Genomic DNA, 11,408 nt, shown 5'->3' with positions numbered 1-11,408 from the left:
TGGGAATATACCCAGAGGAATGGAAATCATCAAGTCAAAGGTATACCTGTTGTCCAATGTTCATTGCAGCACTCTTCACAATAGCTAAGAGTTGGAACCAGCCCAAATGTCCATCATCAGATGAGTGGATACGGAAAATGTGGTATATCTGCAGAATGGAATACTACTCAGCTATAAAAAAGAATGAAATACTGCCATTTGCAGCAACATGGATGGACCTAGAGAGAATTATATTAAGTGAAATGAGTTAGGCAGAGAAAGCGAAATATCACATGTTCTCATTTATTTGTGGGAGCTAAAAATAAATAAATAAATACACAAATAAACTCGGGTGGGGGAGGGAAGAAGACACAACAATTACAATTCCTTGAAGTTGATACGACAAGTGAACAGGTATGAGGTTGTTTGGAGGGAGTGGGGAGAGGGAGGTGGGAGGGAGGTTTCGGTAATGGGCCACAATAATCAACCACATTGTATATTGACAAAATAAAATTAAATTAAAAAGAAAAAGAAATAATTTACATGAAATAAATAACCTGAGTATAATTGAAGAAATAAAATATATTTTAAATGTTATAAAAATATTATAAAATCAAGTAGAATATCATGTGAATTCTTAAAGAAAATGATTAGCATTTTGTTACAGCTGAAGCCTTCTTTGCTCTGATTATTTTCAAATCAGGTTGTCACTAATTTTTCTTTTTTAATATTATGGTATATTGTATCTCAAATACCATTTTTATATGTATATTAGTACTACTGAGTAACATAAAGACTTGAATAAATACAAAATTTTACCTTGTTCTTCAATAGAAAGATTCAATACTACAGAGACAACCTTTTTCTCTTAACCTATAAATGCAGCGTAATCCCTATCAAAATACCAATAAGTTATCTTGGAGTCTTTTTTACCTTGACAAAATGATGCTAACGTTCACCTGAAGAGTGAACATGTGAGAATGGACAGAAATTTTCTGAAGAAGAAGAAAAATGAGAGGGGTCTCATTCCACCAGATATGAAAATATATTTGAAATATATTGTGAAGTTACAGTGATTAAAATACGGTGGCACTGGTACTGGTATAGACATTCAGTTGGATGGAACAGAACAGTTGATCCCTTTCTGAAACCCTACTCTGAAATAAATTCTAGACATATCAAAGATTTCATTGTATAACTGAACCTATGAAAGTAGCAGAAAATGTGGATGAATCACTTTTAATATGTAAAGTTGGAGTGGGCAAATTCTTTCTACAGCATCAGACAAAACTCAGAAGCCAGAAAGGAAATGACTGATAAACTTGAACACATGATAGTTCAAATGAAAATTCTCTTTGTGTATACCACAAGCAAAGTCAAAAGACAGCTAACAGGTGTGGGGAACATTTGTGCAAATACATGTGTGATAAGAATGTTTATTTCAGTACTAATTATAATAACAAAAATTGGAAAAAGTAAGAGCCATGAAGAGGGGCCTGATTAAATAAATTCTGGCGTATCCATAAAAATTCTGAGGTGTCCATGAAATATACCCAAAAATATATAAATATTTCACGTTTTAGACTTAGTTACAATAATGAAATGGAGGGTAATGAAACAAGCACTGAAAATGTAGATAAGATTACAAAATTTAGCAAATAAAAATAACGGATGCCCAGTTAAGTTTGAGTTTCAGATAAACAACAAATACATTTTTTTAGTATAGGTATATTGCACATACTTACTGGGAACATACTTATGCCAAAAAGTTATTGTTTGCTTATTTAAAATTAAAATAGGATCACCTGCACTTTATCTGGCAGTCATTCATACATACCATATGAAATTATTATACATTCTAAAATAACCTCAAATTCAATAGTACAGATTAGAACTTCCAAGTATTGGCTAGAACTTCATTCTATAAGATTTTGTATTTTAAGTGAAATTGTTTCATATTTGAAAGTTTTATTTCCCTCAGATTCTAAATTCTAATCTACTCAATGGATTATATTCTAATTTACTCTATATGGTATATTTATTGTTAGCAAGATCTCAATAAATCTTAGACATTATATACACAGTAGAGGTGACTACTTACTTATGCTCAGATGATGCAAATGTTTTACCCAAAAAAGCCAACACCTTTACATAGCTTACTGGAAAGAGATTCTGGATAAAATCCAGCTGTGGGATTCAGGCAAATTTTTGCTATAACATAATATTCTATGCCCTGATTTTCCCAGGCATGGTGCAATCGATTTTATTTTAAAAGCCATCTGCTGCCTTAATAACATCAGTTTTTTAAGACCCTGCTGGATTTGATAGGCTAACTTTTAATTTCTTCAGGTTTCAGTTTCCTGTTGCAAAGCCTGAGTCAGGAGGTGTTGCCTCTAATTTTGTGTTCTGGAACACTTGAGAGAGCACAGGGATGATTTGTTCTGTGGAAGTTTGACAGACCATCTCCCATCTCCGAGGGTCTACATTTTTGTTTTCTATCCTTACGGCTTTTTAATTTTTTGCCATGGTTGAATCAGGTCTTCTACTTGTTCGTAAGCCAATTTTGATAATTTTGGGAGTTCTTTGTTTATGTGCAATGGTCTTTCAAAGCCACAAAATACAATATTTCTTATGATATACTTTTTAGTATTATATATCCTATACTTCAAGATTACTTTTTATGTTTGATTTCTTTTATAATCATACTAACAATGATTTAGACAATGCTATATTGTACTGGTTGGTTTTTTATTTCATGCTCGCACCAATTTTGGCTAACTTGTCTGTGAGCTGAGTCAACGTGTGCTGTTATTTTTAGACAAGCGAGAGATGTTGTGATTCGGTGCAGGGTGACTAGCCGCAGCACCTCCTAGGCTTGGCCAGTCACCAATTCTGTGCCCTAGGACAGGTTTGTCATCCTCTTTCTGCCTCAGTTTTCTTATCTGAAAACAAAACAAAGGCTTCTTCACAGGATTGTTGTGAAGATTAGAGAAGTTAATATAAAGGGTTGAGAACTACTAAGTGCCTATACTGAGTGTTACAGAAGTGGCCTTTTTGTTTTAGTTTTGTGTGCTTTACTTAGAAAAACTTTCTGTTTCTCTTGGATATGAATGAACGTTTGGGCAGCTCTAGAATTCTTGGATCACAGCCTTTAATTCTGAAATTTCTGCACATGTTGCACTGCTGGCTTCTAACATTTTATTTTCAGAAAAGTCTGATGTTAAACTGAATTTTTATTTCTCTGTTAGTAACTTTTTTTTCTGTCTGGTTTATGGTATGTTTTTTTTCACTTTTGAAATAATATTTTACAAATCACCCAGATGCATCTGGTGTTGTCTGTTTTCCTAATTTTCTCTGGTAAACAGCAATCTCTGCAATTTTAGACATGAATATTTCTTTTGCTTATTAAAGAACTGTGTGATTTGTTTGTTTGTTTAATCCTGTCTGCTCTTTTATATGCTTGTACCTTGAATTCTGAAATTTCTGCACATGTTGCACTGCTGGCTTCTAACATTTTATTTTCAGAAAAGTCTCATGTTAAACTGAATTTTTATTTCTCTGTTAGTAACTTTTTTTTTCTGTCTGGTTTATAGTATGTTTTTTTTCACTTTTGAAATAATATTTTAAAAATCACCCAGATGCATCTGGTGTTGTCTGTTTTCCTAATTTTCTCTGGTAAACAGCAATCTCTGCATTTTTAGACATGAATATTTCTTTTGCTTATTAAAGAACTGTGTGATTTGTTTGTTTGTTTAATCCTTTCTGCTCTTTTATATGCTTGTACCTTGGGGATTTGTCCTAAAATTTGTCCTACTTGTCTGTTATCTTTTCTCTGAGTTCTGGAAGATTTTCTTGAGCTTATTTTCCACTTATATTCAGTTTGTTTCAGTATCCAGTGGGCTGTTCTCTGTCACCATTTGTAATATTTGCACTGTTAAATTTTTATTCTGTACCTTTTGTTATATTTTCTTTGTGAATTATTCTCCATTCTTCCTAATTATCTTTGAGATGGCTACAATTATAAATTCAGGTCTCCAGTTCTGCTATGAGCTTGGAACTGTATTAGATTACAAAGTTATAAAAAAAATATGGGGAACACAAGTCACTTCCTCAATGTGCTCATTTAGTAGAATCAGCAGAAAATACTTTCAAGGTTGTCATAAGTTCATTAATAATGGTACGAGCAGGTTACAAAGAAAGTGATAATGCATGTTGGAGGGCGGGGTACAGTGTATGAATCATTGAGAAAGTGATGACTTTTGGAATTTGAAGAATAGAGACTTATCAGGTATATTAGAATGTAATGAAATAAGAAGTCAATGGCTTCACACCCAAGCTTAGTCAGACAATAAAGATGCTGTTCTGATCACTCTGGCAAGGAAAAATCGTGAAGGTGATTTTTTCTCTTTCTCTCTTTGTCTGTCAAACAACACATAAGCCAGTCCTTTCAAATAAGAAATATACTTACTGAAATAGGCAACAGTGCCAGGAGCTCTGGAATGTTCCTGGTTAGGAAAGATTTTCCCATTTGGTGCTTTAGGAATTTAGTGATTTATAGTATAGGCTTCTCCTCATTGTAAAACAGATAATTAAGAATAACCTTGCTCCTATTAGGAACAAGTATTCTTGAGGTATTTATTTCCTTATTTGTTGGTCAAAAGAATAAGAATCCTTGGGATAGACAGAAAAGTGGGATTAATTATAACTCATGAAGTTAATTATTATAGTTAAAATTAAAGATCCATGCAACCATTTGGGGCTTTATCTAATGATAAGTAGAAAATTTTTTGGTGGTTATGCCTTTTCTTTATGAATAATTACTTATACCTTTTAAAGTGCAAATGGATGTATTTGAAATATAATTTTGATACCAATTTCTGTTAAATTCTTCATAGGCTTTTCCTTATTTTGTTAATGTTAATAACTGTAAACAAAGAACACATGTTATATATGCATTTGTATCATTTAAGAAATTTATTTTTGAATACATATTTTTATACTTGGATTTTTTTTCCAGATAACTTCTGAAGGAAAAAATCAAGCTTTCAGTATTGAAAGCCGAACTCTTTTCTATGAGATTCTTTGTGCTCTTGTTAACCCAAAGCGCAAGGACACTAGGGGATTCAGCCACTTTACTGAAGTGACTGAGAATTTTGCCTTTTCTCTGCTGACTGATGTTACCTGTGGCTCTCCTGGTGAAAAGTAAGTGTCTTTTAATATATTAGTAATACCTTATGTATATTTCTTCACTGTTTACAATGCCATTTGTAATGCAAATTGACATTCAGATGATGTAACTAAGAATTATATGGTTGATGCATTGTACTTATTGGGTAAATGAAGTTAATTATTTGAAGAAAACATAGCAGCTACATCAAGAAAAATAAGGTGGTTGAAACCTTTTAGGAGTGCTTTGATGTGCTATTAATTGTGCTTCTCCCTAGAGTTGTGATTGTTTCATCCATTGGAGGTGGCTCTCAGTGTTGTTATTTCATGGCAGAAAGCCAGCAAGAGGAAAAGGAAAAAATAAAATGTGGCTCATGTTCATTATTAACTTATGATTAGTTTTATTACTGTATGTTAATAGTCTTCAGATGCCATGGTATCATAAATTATATTCATAAGATGAATTGGATCATTGTAGTACAAAGACCAAAAAGTGTTTTATTTCCATTTAACATAAAAATGGCTAATAATAGAACATGGTTGGAAATTGAGACTCCTCCCAATTCTCACAGAAATGTATGTTATCTAAAAAGCAATGATTGTTATATGACTATTATTTAATGGGATGTGTATGGTTAAAAGTGTTTATAAAAATCTCCATAGATTTTATTATTCACTCAATAAATGCTGTCATCAGTGTTCATTAAGTCACATGAAATTCAAAGACATTTTGAAGACTACATTTAAAAAAATCTATAGTAATTTAAGTTATATCTTTATGGGGCTCTACATGAGCTCTACAGGTTAATTAAGAAATCAGTTGGATATGTAAAACTTTTGTTTTGTTTTTTAAAACTTTTAATGATAGTTCTTTGATGAAAATACACATGAAAATCCAAAGAGGTAGTCAATCCATATATAAAAGGATTACAAGAAAGAACAAGATATAAAATAATAATAATAATAGTATAAATTATATTAACTGTACTTCTGCTATAATCCTGACATTGTATTAAATTGAACAATATGAATCACATCTTTTGTAGGTAAAAACAGCATAATATTGAAAATTTCATATGTTTCGACCTAATCCTTGCTACAAATTGTACATACATTATTTTATCTTTACAAAAGATCATTTTAAGTAGCTATACAGTATTAGAGTTAAGGTTTTTGTTATTCTTATTTTCAGAAGTGGAAACTGAGGCTAGGGACCTTACACAGTGTATTTGTCCATTTCTGTTGCTTATAACAAAATAATGGAACTGGGTAATTTGTAGGAAAATGTAATTTATTGCTTACAGTTTTTGAGGCTGGGAAGTCCAAAGTCCATGGAACATATCTTGTGAAGGACTTCCTTGGTGGTGGCTTCAGCTACATAGGATATTATATTGCGAGATGGCAGAAGCAGAGAGAGAAAAAGTCTTCATGTGTTTTCCTTTTAAAGCCCTCAGAACCACTCCCCTGACCACCATTCACTACGGCATGGTCCTATAGTCTAATCACCTCTTCAAGGCCCCACCTTTCAATTACCATAATAGGATTTCTCACCCTCCACAACAGTTACAGTGGGGATTAAGTCTCAGTGAGGTGGCGGGGGAGGCATCCAATCTACAGCACACAGCTTACCAAGAACCACACAATTAGTCCATGGTGAAGCTTGCACTCAAATCTCAGGCCTACTTGACTCCATAAGCCATGCTGGCCACCATACCATGTTGTCAGAAGAGATTGTAATCACCAGCTTTGTAAAAAAACCATCCCCTAAAGCCTTATGGCTCCAGAGTGCTCCAGACTTTTGTTCCAGATCAGTGCCAGGATGTCACTTGAGGTTAAGGTACAGAACCAACATTCCCTTACATTGTACTCTTCCTTTAACCCTGATCTGTGAATCCTCGGGATTGAGGTTTTCTTAATGTGGCAAATCAGCAAAGTATCAGAAAAGCCTCCCATGCCCTTTCAGGAAGCCCCTTCTCCAGTCCTCAACACTGCTCCTAAACATCCATCTGAGACCAATGGTTAGGAGTTCAGCTCCTTAGTGCCTTTTATAAATGTCTTCAGAAACCTGTGAAATGGATCATTTATTTGGGTGAAATAAGTTTGCACTGAGACTGACCACAGTGTATGTGTGTGTTTATGTGTATAGTCAAGAAATATCTGCCATTGCTTTTCTCCTTTTGAACTATGTTCAACTGTGTTGTTCAATGAAATCAAATAGTTCATAGCTTTGCATTCCCATAACCCCATTCTTCTCCACTTGTTTTTCCATATTTCTGCAAGATCAGCAGGACATTGAGGTTGTCTTAGAAGTGAACCATTTTCCCTGCTGTGAATGTTGAGTCCCATATCTGTGCTCTCAAAGGCCAAGAGAAATCTCAAAAGAGCATAAAATGCAAAAAAAGAGTGTCCTTTTCTGTCTTGTTGCCTAAAGTATTTATAGGGCCTAGAACAGTGTCTGCCACATGGTAGATTCTCAATGGTTATGGTATAATGAGTGAAGAAAATGAATAAAGGAATTAATGTGTTTTCTGCCATGTACTTTCTCTAAGTAGACTTGCCTTTCATTTTGAGTTGTGCAGGAAGAGAAAACATTGTGTGCAACAGCAGTCGGGCAAGAAATAGCATGATGTGTTTGTAGAGAGATCATTTTTTTACAGGTTGAACATAGAGTAAGCTAGGTAGGGTGTGTGTGTATGTGTATGTATGTGTGAGAGAGAGAGATAAGAAGAAATCAGACAGGATTTTAGAGACATTATGTTGAGAAGAGTGTTAAATAAAGAATAGGGCAAAGCAAGGCATAGGAAGACTACATGGGGATAAGGCAAGAGAAGATAAGGGCTAAAATTAGGCACAGGCATGGGAGGGTGGTACCTTGAAAATAATTAGGTGGTAGAATTAACATGATAGTGACAAACTGAACATAGACTATAAGAGATCAAAACTAGTTTTTTTACTCAGGAAACTTTAAAGATGTTGATCATTATTTATACATTGCCTTAAGCAATAGGAAGGACATCTCCTGAGAGTGAAGGATTTGGGAATAGGGCAAGGATATTGAGGAGAATAATGGAGTCTAGAACAATCAATTGGAAGCCAAGTAAAAACCATGGCAAGTGGCATTGAAGAGCTCACTGAGGTTGGTCGGCATGGATTTGTAGTAATGCTAACCTACATGCTAATGTGTGGGTTCCCTTCTCTCTTTAGCGTAGGTATAAAGCAGATTGTGGGATTGATCAAGGTGAGTACATTTGAAGGGCACAGATGTGGGAGGTTAAGGTATCAGGGAGCATGTAGTTATTGATAAGTAAGAGGGGCCAGAAATTTGGCACACTGGTGTCAAGTTTGGTTAGAGTCACTGCATGTAGTATTGGTCTTAGTTTGCCAATATAGTGGAGTTCATGATGGCACTAACTGGACTGAATCTCACTAGATTCCCGGGGGGGAATGGGGAAGGGGGCGTGCATCCATGTGGCTGAGGTTCACTGGTCTCAGCCACTTTGTGCTTGGTCAGTGGATCTTCAGTGGCAGATTTAGGCACCTGTGAAGATATGGAAAGCTGGATGGAGAGATTAAGAGATGAGTTTTTGACACACTGTTGTGGAGGTATGTGTGGCCCACACAAATTGAGGTGTTTCAGTAGGAGGCTTGGACATAGGGACCCAGATCCCTGTATGAATGAGTGGATTAAAGATAGATATATGAAGGCTCCAATTGAAATAAGGTGGTTAAAGTCATGGAAAATATTTTTTTGTAGGGAAGGTGTATAACTAGGGGAAAAAGTTAGCCCCTACCCTTTCCTTTTTTTCTTACATCTTCCATTTAAAATTATCTGCTCCATTTGGGGATCTTGACAAGGTATCATTTAGATCCATGACCTAATTATACATAACTCTACATTTGTTGTGGCACATATAACGTTGCACATTTAATGTGTAAATCTTACTCTAATATACCAATATTCTCTAAACTTTTATGGGCCAGTTTCAGATCTGATTTATCTTTGTATATCATCATTACCTGCAAACATGATGTGTCAGTCCACGAATAGGTTGCATCAGATTCTCTGGAGTACTGGTTGCAAATACAAATTCCTAGAACCCCCTCCCTGAGTAAGGATTCTGATTTATTGAGTCTGGGGTGTAATGTAGAACTCTGTACTCAAAAACAGGCTTCCAAGTGATTTCAACACATACAGTTTAGGAAGCAATTTCACAGAGTACATGACGTTATTATGCCTAGGAGATCTTCAAAACAATTGTTAAATGAATAACAATCACTGTTCAGGGCTTTTTTTTTTTTTTTTTTTTTAAACCAGTCAAATGGTTATATTAGCAATGCTCTGATAGGTTAGAAAAGTGTGACATAAACTCTTGATGAAAACAAGGCTCTAGATACATACAGTTTATGATATTCTTAAATAAAGCAGAAGGTTTCAGTTTAGTGGGGGACACCCTTTCCTCAACCATATTCCACCAATGCTGATGTGACTAACACAGAAAAGTGCATTTTATAGCCATAGATTATATTTTGATATCCGTAGAACAGCTTTCAAAAACCCATGTTTTAGGTTACAAGGAGGACCAGGTAAGAGGATGCAGAAAGTTCTGTGCAAAAATGTCACAACAGTTAACCATAAAAGAACTGAAGGCATATGCTATCAAATAATTTTGGATTGGTAGTGTCATCATCATATGTAAAGAACAGAGTTCCATTGTAGTTAACAAATATAAGAGGAAATACGTATGCAAGCACATGCCATTTTAACAAACCTTTGCTTTTCTGTTGTAGAAGCAAAACCATCCTTGACAATTGCCCGTATTTGTCAATATTGGCTCTTCACTGGTATCCTCAGCAGATCAATGGGCATAAGTTTGAAGGAAAGGAAGGTGATTATATTCGGATTCCAGAGAGGTTATTGGATGTCCCAGATGCAGAAATGATGGCTGGGAAAAATACATGTAAATTAGTCCAGTTTACAGAGTATAGCAGCCAGCAGTGGTTTATAACTGGAAACAGTCCTCCTGCCCTGAAAAATAAGGTAATTTATCATTTAAAAAATTATGTGTTTAGAATCTGGTTTTTCCTTAGCAGACACCCTCCAGATGCATTTGTTTGATAAGATTTTTGGTCAGTGCTATACAGGGTAAACTAATATGAAGCGTGTTTCATCTTTAGGAGCTATTTTCAGTTTGCTTTCAAAATAGTTGGAAATATTTCCTTCATGTTATATTGAGTAAAATATATGTAAAAGTGGAGAAAGTGAAAAAATATAGCTTTCGCTAGCATAGTATCCTATTATATACCTCATCTTGATGAAGTCAGCTACTTGTAGTCAAAGTGGGTGTTGTCAGCTGAAAATTGCTGAGTGACTGACTGACGTGGAAGGAGAATGTGCACAGAGGAAAGCCAGGCAGATATCCTTCATTCATAAGTCAGCTAACTATTAATAATGGAAGGAAACAAGTGACTACAGTCACTTGAAAATGTGATACAGAAAAATGAAGTCAAGTTCAGAGTGGGAGACTTAGTCATAATACCAATTGGAAAAATGTCATTAAATTTGCTGTTCCTTTTGACATTATAGGTGTTGTCTTTGAGTGTGAAAGGTCAGAGTTCACAACTCCTGACTAACAACAATGAGGTTCTCTACAGGATTTATGCTGTTGAGCCTAGAATTGTTCCTCAGACTTCTCTGTGTCTCCTATGGAATCAGGCTGCTGCAAGGTACTTATTAATAATTGTTTAAAATCCGAGTTTTGTCCTTCCCCATTCAAGGACCACAAGGCCTTATTTTTTTGTACTGAACATAGATGGTGGTTTTAGGTGAGACTTTAGACTGGAGAATTACCTCTGCAATAAATAGGACCAAGCAGCATAGAAAATCTAGCATTGTTGAGATGACAAATGCAGCCAATCAATTTAAATATGTGTGTGGCATATTATTTACTTCATTATCACTACTTTTTGGGGTTGTAGCTTGAGTTCTACTCAGTTCAGATAATCTTCTCGAAGTTATTGGTTAGTTTGTTGGGCGGGAAAGGAACCTCCTTTTTTACCCCTTCCATCTGGGCTTATGGTTGTGGAACTGATGCTGCATGTTTATAGGTATCGGCAGGGATTTACAGTTGTAGTCCACAAACGGCCTGGAGCACATTTTGGGGTTAAAGCCATGCATAGGAAGGGGAAGGAGAGTGATTCTTTCCTTGAATCTCCTTGGCCTAAATTTTCTGAGCACTTACTCTCACTTGGAGCTCAATCAGTGC

The 11,408-nt window shown here is 35.1% G+C and overlaps 1 protein-coding gene across 1 annotated transcript in view; it reads left to right on the top strand.

The window, feature by feature from the left end:
* GPR98 (G protein-coupled receptor 98) overlaps positions 1 to 11,408 on the top strand; it is a gene marked incomplete at its 3' end in the record, with an annotated part of 235,145 nt that overhangs the window by 213,069 nt on the left and 10,668 nt on the right. The window contains exons 79-81 of the mRNA XM_008580425.1: positions 4,997 to 5,181; positions 9,934 to 10,183; positions 10,730 to 10,869. Coding sequence (XP_008578647.1) covers positions 4,997 to 5,181; positions 9,934 to 10,183; positions 10,730 to 10,869 — 575 coding nt within the window. The remainder of the gene's footprint in view (positions 1 to 4,996; positions 5,182 to 9,933; positions 10,184 to 10,729; positions 10,870 to 11,408) is intronic.

Source organism: Galeopterus variegatus, unplaced genomic scaffold, assembly GCF_000696425.1.
Source record: "Galeopterus variegatus unplaced genomic scaffold, G_variegatus-3.0.2 Scaffold2087, whole genome shotgun sequence".
In the NCBI taxonomy this organism is placed as follows: Eukaryota; Metazoa; Chordata; class Mammalia; order Dermoptera; family Cynocephalidae; genus Galeopterus; species Galeopterus variegatus.
Note: the sequence above shows the minus strand (reverse complement) of the source record. Positions and strands in the feature narration are given on the sequence as shown.